Below are 22537 nucleotides of genomic sequence, written 5' to 3'. Positions count from 1 at the left end.
TCCTTGAACGTATTCTACTCACATGAGTGAGATGAAATTTTAAATATTAATGGTTAAAGCAGCTGAGAAATGATCAACTAACTATATATAATATAAAAAGGCAGTTCACTTGAAATCTGAGAAGAGAATGTAAAAATGCAGTGCTTACATTTGAGGTGTTATTCTTACTTTCAGATTCTAAAGGTTGAGAACGCTGGGTGTGATGTGACAATTCATTTTGCACCAGCCCTGCTGTTAAGGCCTTCACCCAGATGTCTGTGTTGAGGTCCCAGACTTCAGAAAAATGAGAGAACACGTCGACCAGGATGACAGAGAGAAACCCCAAAGCCATATGTGAAAGTTGATTTCTCCACTGGCCAGGCAGCAGGAGTCTGAGAGCCTCAATTTAACAGCTTGAATTTGAATTTAATAAAGCCTCAACCAGCTGCAACAGAAAGTGAAAGATTTCTGAAAAGTAATACTGATAATTGTGGATAAATTCATTGTACTAATTAATCTTACTCTAACAGTAAAGTAATTCGATTCAAGTATCTTCCACTGAATAGGGCAACATAATGACAGTGAAATATACACTTTCCATTGGTAAAGGTTATAAATTAAAATTTTGATTTGTGTTTCCTTTGCTTTCAACTTTTAGTATAACCCATGGAGATTAAATTGGCCATTAGAAGGCACATTACCTACAGTTTGGTACCTGAATACAATGACAAACAGATATACATTAATTTTAAAAGTTTTTCAGTATTCCACTGCCAAATTTCTTTTTCTCTTCAAGAAAATTGTAGTTTTCAAAGCATTTGATTTTGCAATGACTTATAACTAAATAATAAGCCAATCTTAGAATGTGTCTTTTAGTGAACGTGTGTTCTCATTCATGTTGGCAAATATGTAAGGATGAAATGTTGGTTGTCAGGTATACATATATTCAGCTTTAGTAGGTACCGCCTAATAATTTTCCAAAGTATTTTAACAATGTTAATTAATATCTTGTGATGTTAATGTTATAAAGAATAATGTTTTCTCCTTTTCTGCTGATTATTTGGGCTAACATATTGCCTTCTATGTCATTTTTTCTTGGAAATGTGGCCTCTATGAAATGAATGTAGATGCTTTTATCCCATTGATCATTGAACTCTGTTCCTAAAGGGAGTTGATATCCTCTGTGGCACTCTCATCTGGACACAGACATCCTGAGTTTTATCTATTTTCTTCTCTTATGAGTAAGATATTTAAACTCTTTGTGAGCTATGATTGCATCATTACACACTCCATCCTGGGTAGGAGAGCAAGACCCTGTCCAGAAAAAAAAAAAAAGAGAGAGAGAGAGAGCGAGAGAGCTGCATAAGGAAAATATTTTTGCGCTGCTCTCACTATAGATTGGAAGTTGTCAGGTGTGGGCATGATATCTGGAATTTCAGCAGCCACGTTTGACCATGAAGAGACAGGAGTGAATAGAAAGCCAGAATCCCAAAATACCCCAATTGGAAAGGAAAGTCTGGTTTCCTGAAGACGCCAGAGATCTGTGGACACAACTTGCATTGACCTGCCTTTGCATTTACTGTTAAGTAATCACTAATCATAACTATCATTAACCTGTTTGTTAGGTGTGCCATGTCTTGCAGTCAATGTATCCTAAGTGATATAATTCAAAAGCCAGAAGGGGTAAAGACACCCCAAGGTATGTAGGAAAGATTTTTCAGATGTGCCATCACTCCCCCTCCTCACTCCTTGGCTTCAGGAGCAAGCCAACCATAGCATTCTATACAAGATTGCAATCAACGTCTCCTTCCTTCTTCCTTCCCTCTTTCTTCCTTTGCTGGCCTCTTTTCTCCTCCTCAAGCACACCAAGCATCCTCCTTCCTTAGGACCTTTTCACTTGCTATTCCCTCTGCAGAAATTTATTTTCCCCAGGTGACCCACGCCTTTCTCACTCATCTTCTTCAGATATTCAAACACCACCTGCGGGACAGGCGCCTTCTGTGTGTAAACTAAATCAAGTGCAAGCACTTTCCCTCACTCTCTATTGTCCTTGCCTTGTTTTATATACATCAGCACACTCATCACAACCTGATAATCTATTAATTGTTTATAGCCCCTTCCATCATATTATCAACTCTCAGGAACTTTGTTGTTTATTTTTTGCTGTATCTCCAACATGTATAAGAGTGCCTAGTACATAGAGGGTGCGCAAGAAAAATTTGTTGAATAAATTTCTTCAACAGACATGTATTAAACACCTACTAGATACCAGGCACATAAAATAATAAATTAGATCTGATGAGCTATCAGTTTGATACAGTTAATTTAAAAAGTAAAGATATCTTAAGGGAAGCTTAAAAATCATATTCTAGATATAGAATAAAATGCATTACACTACTTTAAAATGCATTTGCCCTTTGAAATGAAAATATAAATAGCAAAGAATTCGTGTTGATTAATGACAGTTGGTGATTTATAAGAGCTCCCTATTACTGCGAATTCAACACTTCACCGGCTTCTGAACTCTCAGCCAGATATAAATTAATTTCTATTGACAGAAATAGCAAAGTCGTTATTCCTGGGTCTGAAAAAGGAGTTTATTTTAGACTAAGATGTTTCTGCATATGATTCATTTCCTAAAGCCCTGAGTATTAAGACATTCTATGGTGTGCTCATAAAAACTCTGCTTTGGAATCTCACTTTGGCATTGTTTGATACCTGTTTTCAGGGCCTGTACCTTTCTGGGCTTTTGACCCCAGACCTGACTATAAGATGCTGAAGAGCAGACACTACACCTTAACATTTCTTGCAGGCCCAAAATGCATCCTCAAAGTGAACACATGCAGAAAGTCAGCACCAGGGACGTGCTGAATCGGGAGGAGGCACTGCTCAAGCAGATGAGACCTAGGCGTGGAAATCAAACAACTCAAGGTGAGATTTCTTCTCTGCCTCTTACTATCTGTGTGACTTTAAGCAAGCCTTGTCTCTTTAAGCCTCAAGGTCTACATGGACACAATGCACGTAAAAAAACATATTGTTCTCCTTAATTCAATCAAATTAATAGCAAAAATAAATAGATAAATATTGTCTAAAACAAATAATACCAGTCTCTAATTCCAATTTTCTTCAAATGACTATTTCATCTTCAGTTACACCCTCTGACTTCCAGAGCATGGATTTTGTTCCAGAAAAATTTCCCTTTAAAGCCTGCCTCATATCACTTCTAATAGCACTTTCTTCTCTTTTGCGTGTTCTAAGTATTCTCTTAATCTAAGGTTCTCTATCAAGTTTTGTTGCCTAATTTCTATTCTTTAGAACATTCTGCACTCATCCAGTGGACATCCCTTTAAGAACAATTTAGAGAACTGGCTATCCATGAATTTTTTTTTCCAGCAAACCACAGGTCTATACTGAATAAGTATGATAGTGCCTCAAAAATGCACAGTTCTGTACACATTCACCTCAAGGCTTGACATCTGGGTATCTGTTAGAAATACATATGTTTTCTACTAATGCTTTTTAAACTATCCAAGTAGATAACAACACACCCAGAAGACATATGGCAAAATGTTTGCAAGAGAATTCATGTGAAATGCCAGGTACACTTATGCATATCTTTTTTGGTTTGCAGCCTCCTCTCCGAAAAAAGAGTCTAAATGGCTCATGTCCCAAGGAGAAGAAATCTCTACAAGTTGCAGCATGAATTAATGTGACATGGACCTTCTTCTTTTATAAAGAAGTCAGTTCTTAAAATTAGAAATCAATTCTGACCCAGAAAAATGAGTTGGAACCAGGTAGTAACCAAATATCTCTATGGAGTATTCTTTCTAAGACAGGTGGGTGAGGTTTGTAAATCTTTCAGGCTAATTTAACCAGCTAATTTAATGCAAAACACAGCTTTTTGTTTTAAGACTTTTTTCCATTGAGAATCTTTTAGCAGTTGGTGATTGTCTCTGAGATTTTAACATCTTTCTACTTTTATCTGCTTTATTTACAATATTTATATACTCCCTAATATTGCTCTTTTGGGGACAGATAAAGGGGCAGGTGAATGGCTGGGCTCATAAGTACAAAAATGACATCCATTCTATAACTACATTTAGGTCTCTTCTATACATTCATGTCTTTATATCTATCTATCATCTATCTATCATCTATCATCATCTATCTATCATCATCTATCTATCTATCTATCTATCATCATCTATCTATCTATCATCATCTATCTATCTATCATCATCTATCATCTATCTATCTATCATCTATCATCTATCTATCTATCTATCATCATCTATCTATCTATCTATCTATCTATCTATCTATCTATCTATCTATCATCATCTATCTATCATCATCTATCTATCTATCTATCTATCTATCTATCTATCTATCTATCATCATCTATCTATCTATCTATCATCATCTATCTATCTATCTATCTATCTATCTATCTATCTATCTATCATCTATCTATCTATCTATCATCTATCTATCTATCATCTATCTATCTATCTATCTATCATCTATCTATCTATCTATCATCATCTATCTATCTATCTATCATCTATCTATCTATCATCTATCTATCTATCTATCATCTATCTATCATCTATCTATCTATCTATCTATCTATCATCTATCTATCTATCATCATCTATCTATCTATCTATCATCTATCTATCTATCATCATCTATCTATCTATCTATCTATCTATCTATCTATCATCGTCTATCTATCTATCTATCATCATCTATCTATCTATCTATCTATCTATCTATCTATCATCTATCTATCTATCATCATCTATCTATCTATCTATCTATCTATCTATCATCTATCATCTATCTATCATCTATCTATCTATCTATCATCTATCTATCTATCTATCATCTATCTATCTATCATCTATCTATCTATCTATCTATCTATCTATCATCATCATCTATCTATCTATCTATCTATCATCTATCTATCTATCTATCTATCTATCTATCTATCTATCATCTATCATCTATCTATCTATCATCTATCTATCTATCTATCTATCTATCATCTATCATCTATCTATCTATCATCTATCTATCTATCTATCATCATCTATCATCTATCTATCTATCATCTATCTATCTATCATCTATCTATCTATCATCATCTATCTATCTATCATCATCTATCTATCTATCTATCTATCTATCTATCTATCTATCTATCATCATCTATCTATCATCTATCTATCATCTATCAATTTACCTGCCTATCTATATCCTGTATCTGTCTTCTATATCTACATTCATACCTTTTCTATATTTATACCTTCATTCATTTGTGTATTCTACAGCTGTATCTACTTTATATATTCTACATCTGTATCTAAATCTATATTTCTCCATCTATGTAAGTTTTTTGGTTCTCCACTTTATAAATCCTGTTATGGCCCCAATGGTGGACAGAGCCAAAAAAGGATTTTGGAGCCAAAAAAAAATCCAAATCCTTTCAAATGTGATTTGGTTGTAAATATAGAAATAGTGCAGTTTCACCACTTAAAAAATTACCTGCTGGGCATTTTTTTCACCTCTGAGGATGGAGTTTGACTGGCAGTGACATTGGTGGCTAAAGAATTTAAAATGTTTCTCATAATTCTTCGTGAGTAGAGGTCTTACCTTAAATCCTGCTGAGCTGATCAGTATATTTACGTTATTGGGATATTAGAGTTTAAAGTCACATCTATTGCAGCAGCTCCCTGGTATGAACTTCCTCAGAAGGGAAGTAGAAGCTGAGCTTAAAAAGAAATTCCATCACCTTGAAGTAGGGCCACATTCGAGGTGTCTTTCAATGCTACTGATGCATCAAGCCACTTGTCTATTTTATCTCTAGCTAGAGAGAGACAGATAGGTACCTATATTCACAAATCTGTCTATATCTATCTATCTGCCTGTCTGTCTATCTATCCCTCCATCCCTCCATCCATCTGTCCATCCATCCGTGCATCCAACTACCTAACTGCCTACCTATAGACATCTATCTATCTATCTATCTATCTATCATCTATCTCTATATCTATATATCTGTCTATACATCTATCTACTTACCTACCTATACATCTCTCTATCTACCTGCCTACCTATACATCTGTCTATGTATCTATGTATCTATCTATCTACCTTCCTACCTGTTCATCTCTCTGTCTTTCCATCTACCTATCTACCTACATATACATCTATCTGTCTGCCTGTCTTTCTGTCTGTCTACCTACCTACCAACCTACCTACCTATACATCTATATGTCTATCGGCTATGTAGTTGAGAAACTGGGCAGGCAAAGTGGCTAATTTAAAGCATAAATTCAATCATGTTGTTCTTGTGCTTAGAAGCAAAATGACTTCCCATTTTGCTTAGAATGAACTCCAAAGTCTCCACCACGATGGGCCAGGCCTGTGTGACAGCTTCTGCTTCTGCTGTCCACTTCGTGCCCTTCTCCTTCACCCATCCTTACAGCCACAATAGGCTTCTCTCTGCACACCCAGTAACAGAGAACTTTTAGTAGGAATCAGTCCTCTTTGACAAGGTGACAGTTTAGCCAAAGGAATCCTGCACGAAGAGAATCTGGCCCTGCAGCAACAGGGCAAAGGTTTTTCAGCCTTCGAGAGCAGCCAGTGGAAAGGTCCTGAGGGGTAAGGAGCCCAGCAGGCATTGCAATGCCCGTTGCAAACTCAGATCATTCTGCTTAGTGCTCTCCCAACACGCATCGCTATCTGAAATCGTCTGGATGATTTGTTTGTTGTCCGTCCCACTCATGTAAGTTCCATGAAGGAGGAGACTCTGTCTTGTCTGTGTCATTGCCCAGGACTCTAAACCTAAAAGCCTGCATATGACACACTAAGTGCTCAGTGAAGCTCTGGGGAATAAGGGAGCTGCATGATTCTTTCTTTGTTTCTTTCTTTCTTTTTCTTCTTCCTTTCTTCCTTCTTTCTTCCTTCTTTCTCCTTCCTTCGTTCCTTCCTTCCTTCCTTCTTTCCTTCCCTACCTCCCTCCCTCTCTCCCTTCTTTCTTTCTCTCTTTCTCCCGAGACAGGGTCTCACTCTGTTGCTCAGGCTAGAGTACAGTGGCATGATCATGGGTCACTGCAACCTCCACCTCCTGGGCTCAAGCAATTCTTCCACCTCAGCCTCCCAAGTAACTGGGACCACAGGTGCATGCCACCTTGCCCAGCTAATTTTTGTGGTTTTTGTAGATATGCGATCTCACCATATTGCCCAGGCTGGTCTCAAACTCCTGGGCTCAAGTGATCCGCCTGCCTCGGCCTCCAAAAGTGCTGGGATTACAGGTGTGAGCCACCATGCCCCGTGGGACCTGCATCTTTCTATGCACAGACTTTCCAAATTCAACCTAAGTAAACTCGTGGCTGCTCTCCATCCCTGTGTTCCCAACCTATTGCTGGTGTTTTTGCAGAGTCCCTTCTCTTGTTGCCTCTTGTCTCTACGCTGGAGAACCAGGTTCACGTCTTAGCCATTGCACACCTCACTTCCAGAAGTAACTATAACCCTTTGAACACCTGATTGGCATCTCTATTAGCTGCATTTGCTTATAGAACTTACTTGTCTGGGTTAGAATTCTTGTTTTTTCACTTGCTGCATAACTTTGGGCAAGGTGCTCACCTTTCTGTAGTACGGTTTTCTCACCTGTACAAATAGAGAGCATAATAGTACTTACCCCGTAATGTTAGGAGGATTACATGAGCTAATACATAGCCTACCCGCAGAACTGCAGGCGGATGTCACAGTGGCCCATGAGCAGGTCCAAAAAGGACCCTTGAAGCTTAAAAGCATCGCAGAGCTCAGCATAACCCAGCAGAATAAGAAAAAGAAAGACCAAGACAAGATGAAACTCAAGGAAGTGATGGAATGAGCAAAAAGATTAAGGAGCAGAAGCAGTGTGGCCAGGACAAGTGGACCCCAGCCCAGGTGGCCTTCAAGAATCTGCAGGAGAACAAATGGAGAGAATCCTAAAGAAAGCATCCAAAACCTACAGGCAGAGTGTGGACTTCAGCAGACGCCTGCTGCACACACTCAAGGAGCCTGCATATGACACACTAAGTGCTCAGTGTTCCCGCAGCCAGCCGGACGATGTGGCCTCTGCCCTGGGGATGGAGCAGCAGTGCGGGGAAGACGGAGTCCACACTGGAGTTATGTCTGTTTCCTTTGGTATTTTCTAGAAACATTGCTTTGCATGCACCCTCGAATCTCCTGCTGTGACAGTACTTTTCAGAGCTGTGCCCCCTCATTCTGGAACTTGATTAAAGTGAAACAGTCCTTTCACTCAGTTTAGGTTTCTTGGTGGCACATAGAAAGTACACCCTTTCGTGTAGATGGGAAGTTTTAAAAGCTTATCCAGAGGTAAAGGCCACTTTTGTGTCCATGCCCTGTAAAAATGTTTTTACCCTCGAGTTGCGTCTCACCCTCTGAGGCCAGCCAGCTGTCTTCGCCTGGATGAGATGAACTCCAGAGGATGAGGGGCTAATGCCAGAATGACCTGCAGGTGCAGACTCCTGTGAGACCCGGTGTGGGTGCCCTTCCAAGTGTCCTCCAGCTGTTCCCTGCAGGCCCCAGGAAAGCCACTTGCAGCTTTGTGGTCCTCCAACGGTCTCCTAGACCACCTGGCCAGTGAGACAGTGCAGCCTGATAGCAAAGCAGCCATCTAAGGCAGGGATGGACCGTGCACCTCGTCCCTTTCTGGTTTGTCCTCCCAGATCCCCTTTCCAAAATCTCCTAATGGGCATTGCCCATTGATTGCCACTTTTCTTTGTAGTGAAGCCCAGACATGGGCTGCCTTGGCCCTCGGCTCAGAACCCCAAGGAGCCTCTTGAGTTTACTCAGAGTTGACAGATCACATGGGGCTCTTTGGCATCCCTGCATCCCTGTGCCCTAAGGACACCTCAGGGGTGACACGACCAGGACAGAGCCCCAGCACAGACAGACATGGGTGCAATCAAATGGTAGAGCCCAGGTGGCAGTGCTGGAGGGCCAAGGAGCCTGTGTGTGCCAGGTGAGGGTCCACCTGCATGTGCTATTGGGAAACATCATGTCTTTGGGGAGAAATGGTTTCTGTTAATGTAGATATTTAAAGAATAACAAAGGCAGAAGAGAAAACCCAAGTGTGAAGTTCGGAGTTGTCTGCAAACTGTAGAATAAAGCAAAAATGAGTTATTAAAAAGTGAGCTCATATAGACAAATAAGTAAGAAAATTGATGTATTATCATAGCTTGATAGATATTTGCTTTTAAAATTATAATTGTAATAATCGTAGTGCTTTGAATCATCAGTCCTTTGTATAATCTTCACTCTCATCAGACTAAAATACATTTTAATACAAATGAAGGGATGGCATTTCATTTATTTTAGAATATTTTCACAGATTTCATACATCTGGAAAACGTAATTATATGTTAAATACATATCTCATTTCCACATTTAGCGTATAAGAGGAAAATTATTTGAGGTCAAAACTCCTTTTGAAATTCCTTTAAATCAACTGTAAATTATAGCGTATGCATGTATTTGTGTACATAATCCTTTTAAGTAATAACTATGCCTCTCGAAGTGTCGAAAGTCACTGAGTTAGACCAAAAATTTAACGAAAAAGAAAACAACACACAGGTAAGAAGCTGTCCAGTCCTCATCATGAATGGGGCATACTGGAGAAGCCACAGGTGTTCCTTCTTGCCGGCAGGGTTGACTCTATTAGGTTCCGCTGTGAACCCCAGCAGACAATCCTAGATTACCTTGTTGTGAAGATTAAGGAGCTCATAGACAACACCTTGCTAAGATTGAGTTTTAATGCTGGTGCTTTAATTATCCTTTCATGCTATAAAACCATGTGAGGCAAGGTATTAACATTTAAGTTTATTTTAAAAGCATCAAGAATTCCAAAATCAGGTACAAAATCAAAAGGCAGATTTGCAAACAGAACATTTGAAAAGTGGTTCTTTAATTCTTAAAGGATCTCACCCTTTTCCACAACAGAGAAGTGTCAAGAGAAGTGAGCAAGAAAAACTTTCTTTGGACAGAGCTTGGTGAAGAGACATCTTTGTGTTTAAAGGCAATCTTGAAATTCATGGGAACTGGGGTCTGGGATCTGAGTCCTGCTTAGGATGTGTGAGGCTCAGAAAGGGCTGGTTTCCTGTAGGACATCAGAGCTGGGAAGTGCTTCTAATCCTAGAAGGGACCTGGGCTCTCGGAAGGTACTGGAGGAAGGAGACTTCATGTCCTGTGCACCAGAAATGGGTAAGTCCTGGGCTGACTGTGGCATTTGGCATTTATTGTCCAAAGAGAGATGTGTTTGAATATGAGCATGTTTGCTATTGATAATTATGCATAAAAAATAGACAAGGCTGGGAGATAAGCCGGGCAATCAGAACCCTGTGGTCACTCTAGCCATGCAGAGAACCAGCCTGGCAATGGTGCCTGGGCAGAGTCTGAGTGAGGTGGATGAACAAGTAAAAGCAGTTGTGGAGGTTCAGGAGGGGTCGGCAGAAGCACACTATGCATTGCTCAGGGGGATCGCCGTCTGCGTGCCTGACAGGGTACCTTCCAGGAGCCCATGAAGGTCTATAGAGAATGCATCAGACAAACTTCCACCAGACCAGAGACCTCAAGCCAGCTGAAGACAGTATGTTACAATCGCTCCTGTCTCTTTTGTGTCCTTTCTTCCCTTTTCTCCCCCTTCCCCTCACCAACCCTGGAAAGATTAGAAACCCTGGAAAGAAGAGAGGGGAGAGAGAAGAGAAACTTTTCCCACCGTTTCCCATCAAAGTCTTCCAGCCTGAGCTGGGAAAGCAAATAATTTAATGTAGAATTGTTTTTGAAATTTTCTGTAATATTTTGAATTGATTATTCTAATTTAGACGGTTTGCAACTTTTAGGGGAACACAGGATTATTATTGACCCTAAGAGAGGTGGTGGAAAGTCCTGGGCTAGCTGAAATTTTCATCCATTTATAGGAAGGATTAACTTATTGGAGAAAATTTAAGGGCTCAGGGAGACAGAATCATGGCATTTTAATGATATCCCATAAATTGCATATCCAGTGTACCTATTACTAGTGATTTTCTTGTGTTTCCATTCCTCCTATTAACAAATACTTACAAAATACTGTGTGAATCACTTTCTTTAAGAAATATAATTATGATATGACTTCAGCTTACTTAACACATGTTGTTTAAAGTTCAAAGCATTTGTGTAAATGCTTTCATTAATCTAATTCTTCTTTACAATAAAAACATAATCCCTCTGGCTTAATACAAAGAAAATTCCCCTTAAAACATTTTGAAGATATTAAGAAGTCTGGTGTATGTTAATGTCTCCCTCAGCCTCCTACAAGTCAGTTTCAAGTACTTTTTACATTTTACTCTGAGGCTTCAGACTGTGACAAGGGGGTTAACTTGGTGAACAGAAAACTACCCTGCATTGAAAAGAACGCTGCTGGATCCACATCCTAGGTTCAGCTTTTATGAGCGGTGGGGCTCAGGGGAGAGGAGATTTACTAAATACATGATCCGGAGGAAGAATAAAAAGAATAGTAATAAAGAACAATGCCCTGAAGATTGTAAACACTGAAAGTTGTTGGCTGAGGTTTATCCTATCATTTAGGATTTTTTTTCGTCTTAAGTTTCAGAATTGCGGCAGGAACCAGCTCAGAGCAGAAGTTGTCTGGGGCTGTTTCTGGGAGGCTGGGTGTTGGGGGTGGAGGTGGGGAAGGCAGGGACCTGAGTCCCAAGGACTGGAACGAAGCCAGTGCCTTTCTCTCCCTTCCTGGTGATCTCAGTTTGTCTGGTCTTGGTTTGGATTCCTTTGTTCCCACAGCAAAGTCTTCTCTACAAGGTTAAACAGCACCCATCTCTCTCTCCAGCCTTTGTCTCTGGTGGCAAGGCTGATTTTACTCCAGTTTAAAACTTTAAAAATCTAGAGAGAGTCTCAGAAAGGCCTGGCCTGGTTTCCATGCCTATCCCGAATCTATCCTGGGTGAATAGGCAGCTAAGATTGTCCAGGTTGGGCCAGATTCCTCCATGGGGTCAGAGGAAGGATGGGGTGCATGCTGCTGTAAAAACTAAAGTGGAGCTTCCTCTTCAAAGAGACTTTCCTCCCCATCTAACTAGGAATAAATAGTAACTCCTCTTAGAAGCAAAATTGATTCAAAGACCTGTGCTAACATTCTTAAATATCTGCTAGCCATAATAAAGAAATCAATGTACTTTATGTTCTTAGCTCCCGCAATTTAGCCTAAATATTTGCCCTGGCATGCTTATACTGAACCAAGCAAGCGTTAGGTCATAGCCTGTTCCTCTTCCTTATTTGGAGGTGTTTTTACCTTTCTCAGCATTCCACAAGTTACTTCCACCTTCCTTTGTTCTCCTCTGCCTTTGACTCTTTTAAAAAGTTCTAAGTTGCTAGCCAGTTGGGACAAATTCAGAATCGGAGGTCCCATTCCAGCCAATAGAAAACAGACATAGCAGTAGGGTGGAACACATCAGGTTATTAATGACCCTGCCTCCTTTGTTCAGTGTGCTCTCATGGCAAAATTGCTGGCGAGTGTACCCTTTCTGCAGAAAGTAAAAAAATGGCCTTGCTAAGAAAATTAAATTTATGTTCAAGTGCTATTTCTTTGCAACATCAGGGAACAAGCATTTCTAACACTGCTAAGAAAAAGGAGAAGAGAAGCCTTGGAGGAGGATCAAACAGAAAGTGGGAGACTATTAGATTTCAATGTAAGTCCACCCAATAAGCCTCTGAGTGTCTACCAGAGGCAGGCAGATGCTGCTGCTTGCGAAGGAGCCAAAGATAAGAAACGTATGTGCATAACCCTTGTAGATGGCACGCGTTCACTATGAGAAACAGAGCTTTCACCCAACAATCACAGCACACTGTGAGGAGCTACTGTAGACATGTTAGAAAGCAGCACTGTGGCAGCTTTCAGAAGGGGTTGGTGGTCTCTGCCCTGGGCAGGTAGGCACCAATGACCTCCTAAGATTCTCGATTGAGGCCTTGTAGGATGAGTAACAGTGTCCCAAAGACAACAGTAGGAGTGGCTTCCAGACAAGGCATGGAATGGCATGGCCTCAGGCAGAACCTGAATGGTCTCAGATTTTGGGATTAAAAGGAGTAAGTAGTAAAATAGAAGAGTCACACCTACTCATGGATAAATGGGCAGGTGTTAGCAATGGAGGGTATTGCCACCATGCTAAAGAGCTGGCAACTTGTTTCTGAGCATGGTTATAAAATAAGCTGGTGACAGGACTATCATGAAGAATAATAACAGATCCTCATAACTGTGGACTCTGGATAGGCATCATGCTTTGTGTGTTTCACCCCTTGAACAGGTGCTGTTCTAGTTCTTTATTTTATTTATTTATTTTTGAGACAGAGTCTCACTCTGTCACCCAGGCTGGAGTGCAATGGCGCAATCTCAGCTCACTGCACCTCCGCCTCCCTGGTTCAAACGATTCTCCTGCCTCAGCCTCCCGAGTAGCTGGGACTACAAGCACGAGCCACTACGCCCAGGTAATTTTTGTATTTTTAGTAGAGATGGGGTTTCACCATGTTACCCAGGATGGTCTCAATCTTTTGACCTTGTGATCCTCCCATCTCGGCCTCTCAAAGTGCTGGGTACGGGCGTGAGCCACCGTGCCCGGCCCGGTGCTCTTCTAGTTCTTACAGTGCAGGTGAGAAAACTAGGCTTAGAAGATCTGTATGCTTCATCCAGGATCCCTCAGACAGTAAATGGCAGATCTGGAAAGTCACTTCACTACACTATACAGCCTCTTGAAAAAGGCAATGCATGTGGCAAACACAGAATATACAGAAATACTGAAAATGAGACGTTATTACTTTCAAGCCAATGTCAGAAACAAATAGTTAATATACTGGACTTTTTAGAATATGTGAGCTCCCAATTTGCCCTGTGAAACTCATCAGCATTTTCCTAAACTCCTCAAATGTCCATTTGAGTGGGGTGAATCACAGTTTGTATTTGTTTTACTATGATTTCTGTGAACCGTGTTTTGAATTTCAACATTTCTTCATCAGAGAATAACCAACAATGATTGCAGGGAAAGAACAAGTTCCACTTTCTTACTAAAACTGGCTATTTCTTTTTTATTTATTTATTTATTTATTTATTTATTTATTTATTTTTTTTTTTAAGATGGAATCCCACTCTGTTACTGACTCTTGAGTACAGTGGTGTGATCTCAGCTCACTGCAACCTCCACCTCTTGGGTTCAAGTGATTCTCCTACCCTAGCGTCCTGAGTAGCTGGGACTACAGGCTTGTGCCACCACACCCGGCTATTTTTTTTTATTTTTTATTTTTTATTTTTTTGTATTTTTAGTGGAGACTGGATTTCACTATATTGGCCAGGCTGGTCTCAAACTCCCAACCTCAGGCGATCCACCCACCCCGGCCTCCCAAAGTGCTGGGATTACAGGCATGAGCCATTGTACTGGTCAAGAACTGGCTATTTCTTAAAGCATGCATGTGTATGTAATAACAGTTCATATTCATGGAGCACCTATTCCATGCTGAGCTCTTTATGGGTGGTCTGCATTTGAATTGCTAATTAACTGCCAAAGACTTAAGTGTGGTTGCACAGAAAAGGATTAAAGTACTCACACACAAAAAAACAGTTACCGATTATGACAGAGCTTTGTGTCAGGCATTGAAGAGAGCAGGAAAAGAAAAAAGAAGAAAAACAAATGGGAGAAAGGATACACCAGGATGAAATAAGCCACCTTAATAATCAGAAGTTTGTCAGGCCTCTGAGGCCAAGCCAAGCCATCGCATCCCCTGTGACTTGCACCTATATGCCCAGATGGCCTGAAGTAACTGAAGAATCACAAAAGAAATGAATATGCCCTGCCCCGCCTTAACTGATGACATTCCACCACAAAAGAAGTGTAAATGGCTGGTCCTTGCCTTAAGTGATGACATTGCCTTGTGAAAGTCCTTTTCCTGGCTCATCCTGGCTCAAAAAGCTCCCCCACTGAGCACCTTGCAACCCCCACTCTGCCCGCCAGAGAACAAACCCCCTTTGACTGTCTTTCTGGATGGATCTAATGTAATTCTTACATATATTGATTGACATCTCATGTCTCCCTAAAATGTGTAAAACCAAGCTGTACCCCGACCACCTTGGGCACATGTCATCAGGACTTCCTGAGGCTGTCACCAGCGTGTCTTCAACCTTGGCAAAATAAACTTTGTAAATTAACTGAGACCTGTCTCAGATTTTCTGGGTTCACAGAAATTTTATACAAAAGGAAAAAAGAAGTTTCCTTTAGTAAAAATCCTTGTTAAAACATCTCCCATTGCATCTTAAGGCTGTATATTTTCCTTCCTATTATGTTGGTGAAACTTTTTGATGGCCCACATCCATTTGAGAGACAGGACTAGCTGGATTTCCTAGGCCGACTAAGAATCCCTGAGCCTAGCTGGGAAGGTGTCCCTTTCCACCTTTAAACACGGGGCTTGCAACTTAGCTCACACCTGACCAATCAGATAGTAAAGAGAGTTCACTAAAATGCTAATTAGGCAAAAACAGGAGTTAAAGAAATAGCCAATCATCTATTGCCTGAGAGCACAGCAGGAGGGACAATGATCAGGATATAAACCAGGCATTCCAGCCGGCAACGGCAACCCCCTTTTGTTTCCCTCCCTTTGTACGGGAGCTCTGTTTTCACTCTATTAAATCTTGGAACTGCACCCTTCTGGTCTGTGTTTGTTACGGCTGGAGCTGAGGTTTTGCTCGCTGTCCATCACTGCTGCTGGCCACCTTCGCAGACCTGCCACTGACTTCCATCCTTCCAGATCCAGCAGGGTGCTCCTGATCCAGCAAGGCGCCCATTGCCACTCCCAATTGGGCTAAAGGCTTGCCATTGTTCCTGCAGGGCTAAGTGCCCAGGTTCGTCCTAATCGAGCTAAACACTAGTTACTGGGTTCAATGGTTCTCTTCCATGACCCACGGCTTCTAATAGAGCTATAACACTCACTGCATGGCCCAAATTCCATTCCTTGGAATCCGTGAGGCCAAGAACCCCAGGTCAGAGAACACAAGGCTTGCCACCATCTTGGAAGTGGCCCGCTGTCATCTTGGAAGTGGCTGCCACCATCTTGGGGGCTCTGGGAACAAGGACCCCTGTAACACTTTCATCCTTGAATGAGAAAATATCTGGTCCAGCATGGTATTGTAACATAAACATGGCGGGTGCATTTTCTTTTCCTTGAATTCCTTCACCATTTACCCAAATTTTCATTCTAACATTCTCGAATGGAGCATAGTCAAAGCGAATGTCCAGTAACCAAGCAACCTGAGGGATGGAGAAGGATTGGGACTGCCAGTGGTCTGGGTAAAGAAGTTGCTCTGTTGCTTTGTCTTGTCTGTGTTTGGGGATTCCCCTGTATAGGGAGCAGCTGTCTGAATCTGGATTTTGGTCTGGTCTGACGTCCATGCTGGACAGCTCACATGGTCAAGTTTAGCCCCTTTCATTTTTTCTTTCTGACCCAGTAGAGAGACAGCTGGCCATTCTTGGCTGGCCCCTGCTGTAGGTCCTGGGGGCCCTACCTGGGACTTCCCATCACTGGTCTTTTATAAGCTGGTCATCTTTGAATGAAAAGAGCTCCCCATTGATGTGAGTCACACCTGCCAGGTGGGCTGCCCTCTCCGTGTGCCCACTCTCATTCATAGTCAAACACAGTGGTGGGTTCGGCCAAGATCTCTGTGCCAGCTGATGCTCTTTAGGTGCAGGTTTCTGGAAGCCCTTCTCCAACTGGTTTCAACAAAACAGAAGAGTTCACTGATGAATAGAACTACAAAGCCCAAGAGTAGAACTGACTGACTAGACTCAGGGGCCGGAATGACGAATCCAGTCTCTTCCTCCTTCTCTGTGTCTTTGGTAAATGTTAGATTTCATTTTCAGATTCCACTCACCATCTCAGGCTTCAATAATCTATATGTTTAGTGATACCTGAGGAAAAAATGTAGTATCTTTATCTGATAATTTCTTAGGAGTCCCAGAACTCACACTAATAATCAGCTCCACCTATTGAAAATTCATAATAATCAGCTCAACCTATTCAAAATCCTAACACTTAACTGTGGCCACCATGGTCAGAGGGATGGAGTGAAGAGGATTGGAGAAGCCCCAGTCATGTGCCTCCTGGTTCCTAATGACAGCAGCAGGGAAGAGGGTGGGTTTTTGATGCTCTGATTGGTCAGAAGGAAAGCCTCATTAAAATCCCCAGGTAATAAAAATAGTGAAATCAAAATAAAATTTGGTACTGTGAGCCCAACAAATGAGTTGGGACATGAACAACATCAACAACAATTGTCTGCTCCGATAGCCACTAATTACCTTTGGGTGAGGCAGCACCATTTTGCTGGAAGAGGTTCTGCCCCTTGTGGTTATGGATGGTTCTCTATTATTGTTACCAGCCCATGAAAGTGATATGGCGCCGATTAGTGGAGGAACACCAGGTTCTTCGTCTCAAGTCAAATTAGAAAAAAAACGACGGGAACACACGTGGAGTAGTTTTAAGGAGCAGAGAGTTTAATAGGCAAGAAGCAAGGGAGAAGACAAAAGGAAGAAGCTCCCCCTTACAGAGACAGAGAGGCGGAGCCTCCAAAGCCAAAAGAGGGAACCCCAAGTGTGGTTGGATACCAGTCAGGTGTATGTAGAGGCTGAAGGAGGCGGTGTCTGATTTGCATAGGGCTTAGGGGATAGGTTTGACCAGGCATGTCATTTACATAGCCCTGGAAAAAAACTGACCCTCTCACCCTAGCCTTTTAATATGCAAATACAGGCCGCCATGATGTTCTACACAGGTGGGGATAGGTGGGTGTGGCCATGTTGCCGGGAACATGTGGGGCAAGGGCAAGAAGGCAGCGGGAATCCCCATGTTTGGGTGGACCTAGTTTCTAATGGCTCACATTTGCTTATCAAAGGTTGCCTGCCTGGCTCTAACAGCTGGGGCTTTCCAGCTAGACAAGAAACGTCTTTAAAAATGAAAATTTCCCAAGTACTCCTTTTTCTCTCTATCCGCCTAAAATAATTTCTTAATAACTCCTACCACAAAAGCATCCTCCTTCTTTAAATACTCCTTTGTTTATTTTACTAGGGAGAAAGAGTTGGTGTTGTCACCATTGTTCAATTTAAAGACCTAATTGGATTTACTCAATTTTACACAATTTCTCAGAATGGGCATCAAATTCCCTGGGTCCATAATCCACATAAAAAGAGAGATTAGGGTGTTCGGCACCTTTCTTAATATGCAAAACTAAAATTCCGGATACTATTAATAAGATAGTCCTTTCTTTTTCAGACTGTCAGAAACATTACAGCCAAACAAAGACTCTGGTTTATTTTTCTCAAGGAAAGTGGAACTGATGTTGGAATTGCGAGGAGATTTAGACATCATCAGAAACAATTCATGTCATGATGTTGGAAATCTCCTTTCTTCTTTAGTTCTGACAATGCGATATAAAAGAGTATATATTTTATTTAAATTTCTATCTTTATTCAGATACAATTGATAAATAAAATTGTAGACATTTAAGATGTACAACATGATGTTTGGAAATACATATACATTGTGGAATAATTACCAAAATCGAGCTATTTAACATATTTCATCTCACATAATTATCATTGTGTGTGTGTGTGTGCGTGTTTAATGAGAGCATTTAATATTTCAATCCTTAGCAAATTTCTAGTATATAATACAGCATTATTACCTATAGTCACAATGCAGTACATAGATCTCCAGAACTTATTTATCCTGCATAAGTGAGATTTTGTACCCTTTGACCAATATCTCCCTATTTTCCTTTCCCTGCGTCCCCTGGCAACCATCCTTATACTCTCTGCTTCTATGAAGGTAATTAGTTTTAATTCACCTCCTGGGGTAGCAGTTTCAGTAATCAAACACTCACATTCCTGCATTGATTAGCAAATGCCTAATTAGAAAGTCCACAGTCCAGAAGTTCTCATTAAAGCCTGTCAGCTGTCATTTTCTATGTCTGCTCAACACTGGAGGTCTCACTAGCTAGTGTAATTCATCTAGAAATGCTTTTTCCTTGGAAAGTTTAGTGGTGTGTTCTCTAGCAACATGGATGTAGAAAATGGGCTTTCATTGATGAGAAAGGCAGATGGAATAAACTGAATCAGTCACTCCCCACACCTGCAAAACAAGGTCTCACCATCTCATAAGCCCCACACTCTATACTTGTAGGGAGAACACATGAAGTCAAACCCCTAAACCACCCTCCATCCAGTCACTGAGATGGCAAATTCTGGTTGCCAGATGCCAACTGTGGCGGATTTCTTCTTTTAGAATGTTGTTATAGCTGTCTCATGGGGATCTTTTAGGGCAGGTGTTGTGGACTGAATTGTGTTCCCCAGGACTCATGTGTTGAAGTCTTTGTTTGTTGTTGTTGTTGTTGTTTGAGATGGAGTTTTGCTCTGTTGCCCAGGCTGGAGTGCAGTGAGGTGGTCTCCACTCATTGCAACCTCTGCCTCCCAGGTTCAAGCAAGTCTCTGGTCTTAGCCTCCCAAGTAGCTGGGATTGCAGGCATGTGTCACCACACCCAACTAATTTTTGCATTTTTAGTAGAAACGGGGTTTCACCATGCTGACCAGGCTGGTCTCAAACTCCTGACCTCAGGTGATCCACCCGCCTTGGCCTCCCAAAATGCTGGGATTAGAGGCATGAGCCACCATGCCAGGCCTCATGTGTTGAAGTCTGAACCTCCAATGTGACTGTACTTGGATATAGGGCCTTTAAAGAATGAATGAAGATTAACTGAGGTCCTAAAAATGGAGCCTAATCCAGTTTGATTTGTGTTCCTCGGAGAAGAGGAAGAGACATGAGAGATGTGCACAATGAAAAAAGACCAAGCGGGGACACAGTGCGAAGGTGGCATCTGCATGCCAAGCACAGGGACCTCAGAAGAAACTGAGCCAGTCAGCACCACACCTTCGTCTTTGACCTCCAGCCTCCAGAACTGTGAGAAATACCTTTCTGTTGTTTAATCCATCCAGGCTGTGTCATTTTGTTATTGCACACTGAGAGACCATTACAGAATGTGTGGTTGGATCACCTATGAGGATAGAGGATCTGGGCATCATACAGTTTACAGAATGTATGGACCGCTATGTTCCTATTGATAATATGTACTAATTATCAAATACTCATGTGTATGGCAGAATTTGTCCTGAGGCTTTGTTTCCTCTTAATCTGATTGTGAAGTTGGAGGAAAGGCTAATCCCTTGCCCAGCTCAAACTCTGACAACTATGTAATATTATTTCAAAAATGGTTGTCCATGACCCAAACGGCTGAGGCTACTTCATGGCATTTGCTCTTTGACTCACCTGGACAATCTCTAGAAATGCACCTGAACTCGCCTGATGAAGTGCCCAATATTTCCCATTGCTCTGGGGAGCTGGGGTCTTTTTAGCATGGAAATGAGATGATAATGAAGCCTGAGGTCTTCTTGAAGTCATTTGGTTGGCTGTCTCGGCTCTAACCAGTTTCAGCTAGTCTGGTTACAAAGGGAACTTTTTATTGCAGGCATCCTTAAAGAATAGCAGAGTTAGGATAGGGTAGAAATTCAGCTTTGTCACATAGGCATTATACTAGGTAACACTAACACCAGAGAAGAGATAGTACCCTTCTCACGAGTGGGGCACTGTCACCAAGGAGATGGTGGGGTGGAGCTCTGCCTACCAACCAAACCCTACATCAAGACTTTATTCTCTTCTTATGCTCTAGAATTTCACGGTAGTATTGGAGATAGGACATTTCCTTAAAGAAAGATGGAAAGCTAAAACAGGTTGCTATTGATCTGCTGGATACAAACAGCTTGCATGCCTGCAAATTATTCTGGTTGACTTGTGCCCAGTCCTGTTCATACAAGGACTTCAAAGACTCACTGGTTCATTCTGGAAACACAGATATTTAAAAACCTCCCATGTTGGCCAGGCACAGCAGCTCTGTAATCCCAGCACTTTGGAAGGCCAAGGCAGGTGGATCACTTGAGGTCAGGGGTTTGAGACCAGCCTAGCCAACATGGTGAAACCCCATCTTTATAAAAAATAAAAATTAACCGGGCATGGTGTTGGGCGCCTGTAATCTCAGCTACTCGGGAGGCTGAGGCGTGAGAATCGCTGAAACCTAGGAGGTAGAGGTTGCAGTGAGCCAAGATCATGCCATTGCACTCCAGCCTGGGTGACAGAGCGAGACTCTGTCTCAAAACTGAAACAAAAACGACAACGAAAAAACCTCCCATGTTCTTAGGCTCCGGCTCTGTCCAGGACATCTGCTGTCCATAGAGGAACCTGAGGGCTATTTCCAGCCACTAATTCCAGAGGTTTCCAGAGAGTTTTCTTCCCTCCTTCTCTGAACACTGCAGTCCATCAGAGTTTCAAGCAGTTTCCCAAAGTCTTGGTTGAAACGTGAAACACAGGACATTTGACCAAAACAAAACAAAACAAAACAAACAAACAAACAAAAACAAAAAGGAAAAAAGCCCCTATCCTAATGCCACAGAGACCCCAAAACAATTCAGCAAGCGCATCAGGCCTTAGAGAATCAAATCAACTCTTTCAGCCTCTGCCAATGGCCACTCTCTCCGTAAGTCTCAGGTAAAATTCCCGGTGGGAGGCAAATGAAGCCATGTGTACACATCTGCTGCCCTCCCTCCCACACACCCTCTCCACTTCCTTCCTTGGTAGGTCACAATCAAAACGTCTATGCAAACTTAGTGATTCTTTATAATTTCTTATCCATTGAGCCTCTCATACTGTGCTTTATCAGTTTTCCATGACCACGAGACGCTCGCAGAATGAGCTAGTGCTTGGGACAACTGAAGATGAAAAAGAGATCATTGGAGGTTGGGATCTAGCAAGGAAGATTAGGTTTATACCTAGAAATGTTAGAACAGCAGGAGCCTAGAGAGCCAGGGTGTCACCATTTTAAAATTAACTCCTTCTTTAAACTCGCAACACACATTCCTTGCCAGTCATGACCCGTGGTTATAAGATGTTTACTGCTGAGGAAACAGCTTGGCAATGCCTGCAAGGACAAACTCCTACAACAGCAGAAAGTCCAGATGTCCCAATATCACATAATAATATGTGCTTTTAAGAAATGTATAATCATGCTTTCATGTACTTATAAACTAAAATGCCAAGGATAACTTTCTTTAAGTGGCCAAAGTACTAAATCTTGTCCCACTGTCCGCCACCCACACACAGAGATAGCTTAGCTTTTATGTAGATAAGACCCCTGTGTAAGAAGAGTTTAAAACAAAGACAGGGCATTCCTCCTCTTGCTTTCTGAGGGCACCCTCTTCTGAATCGGAAGAATTGTCAATAAACGATCTCTTCTCACTGCACTCTATGACTATGAATTCCTTTCTGCACGAGGTCCAGAAACCCTCTCTTGAGGTCTGGATCATAGGGACCCCTTTTTCCAGCAACACAAACACTGACAATATAAAAATAAAGAACA

General features: G+C 41.5%; 1 protein-coding gene across 1 annotated transcript; it reads right to left on the bottom strand.

Annotated features, from left to right (window-relative positions):
* Positions 1-385: 385 nt before the first annotated feature.
* Positions 386-22050, bottom strand: LOC129460267 (uncharacterized). Its single transcript, XM_055237881.1, is given in 7 exon segments — positions 386-424; positions 2775-2867; positions 3441-3455; positions 8436-8633; positions 17382-17464; positions 20398-20475; positions 22035-22050. Coding segments are annotated over 7 exon segments (522 nt in total).
* Positions 22051-22537: the final 487 nt, after the last annotated feature.

This window comes from Symphalangus syndactylus, chromosome 13 (assembly GCF_028878055.3).
Source record: "Symphalangus syndactylus isolate Jambi chromosome 13, NHGRI_mSymSyn1-v2.1_pri, whole genome shotgun sequence".
Taxonomy (NCBI): domain Eukaryota; kingdom Metazoa; phylum Chordata; class Mammalia; order Primates; family Hylobatidae; genus Symphalangus; species Symphalangus syndactylus.
This window is presented reverse-complemented; position numbering and strand designations above follow the sequence as displayed.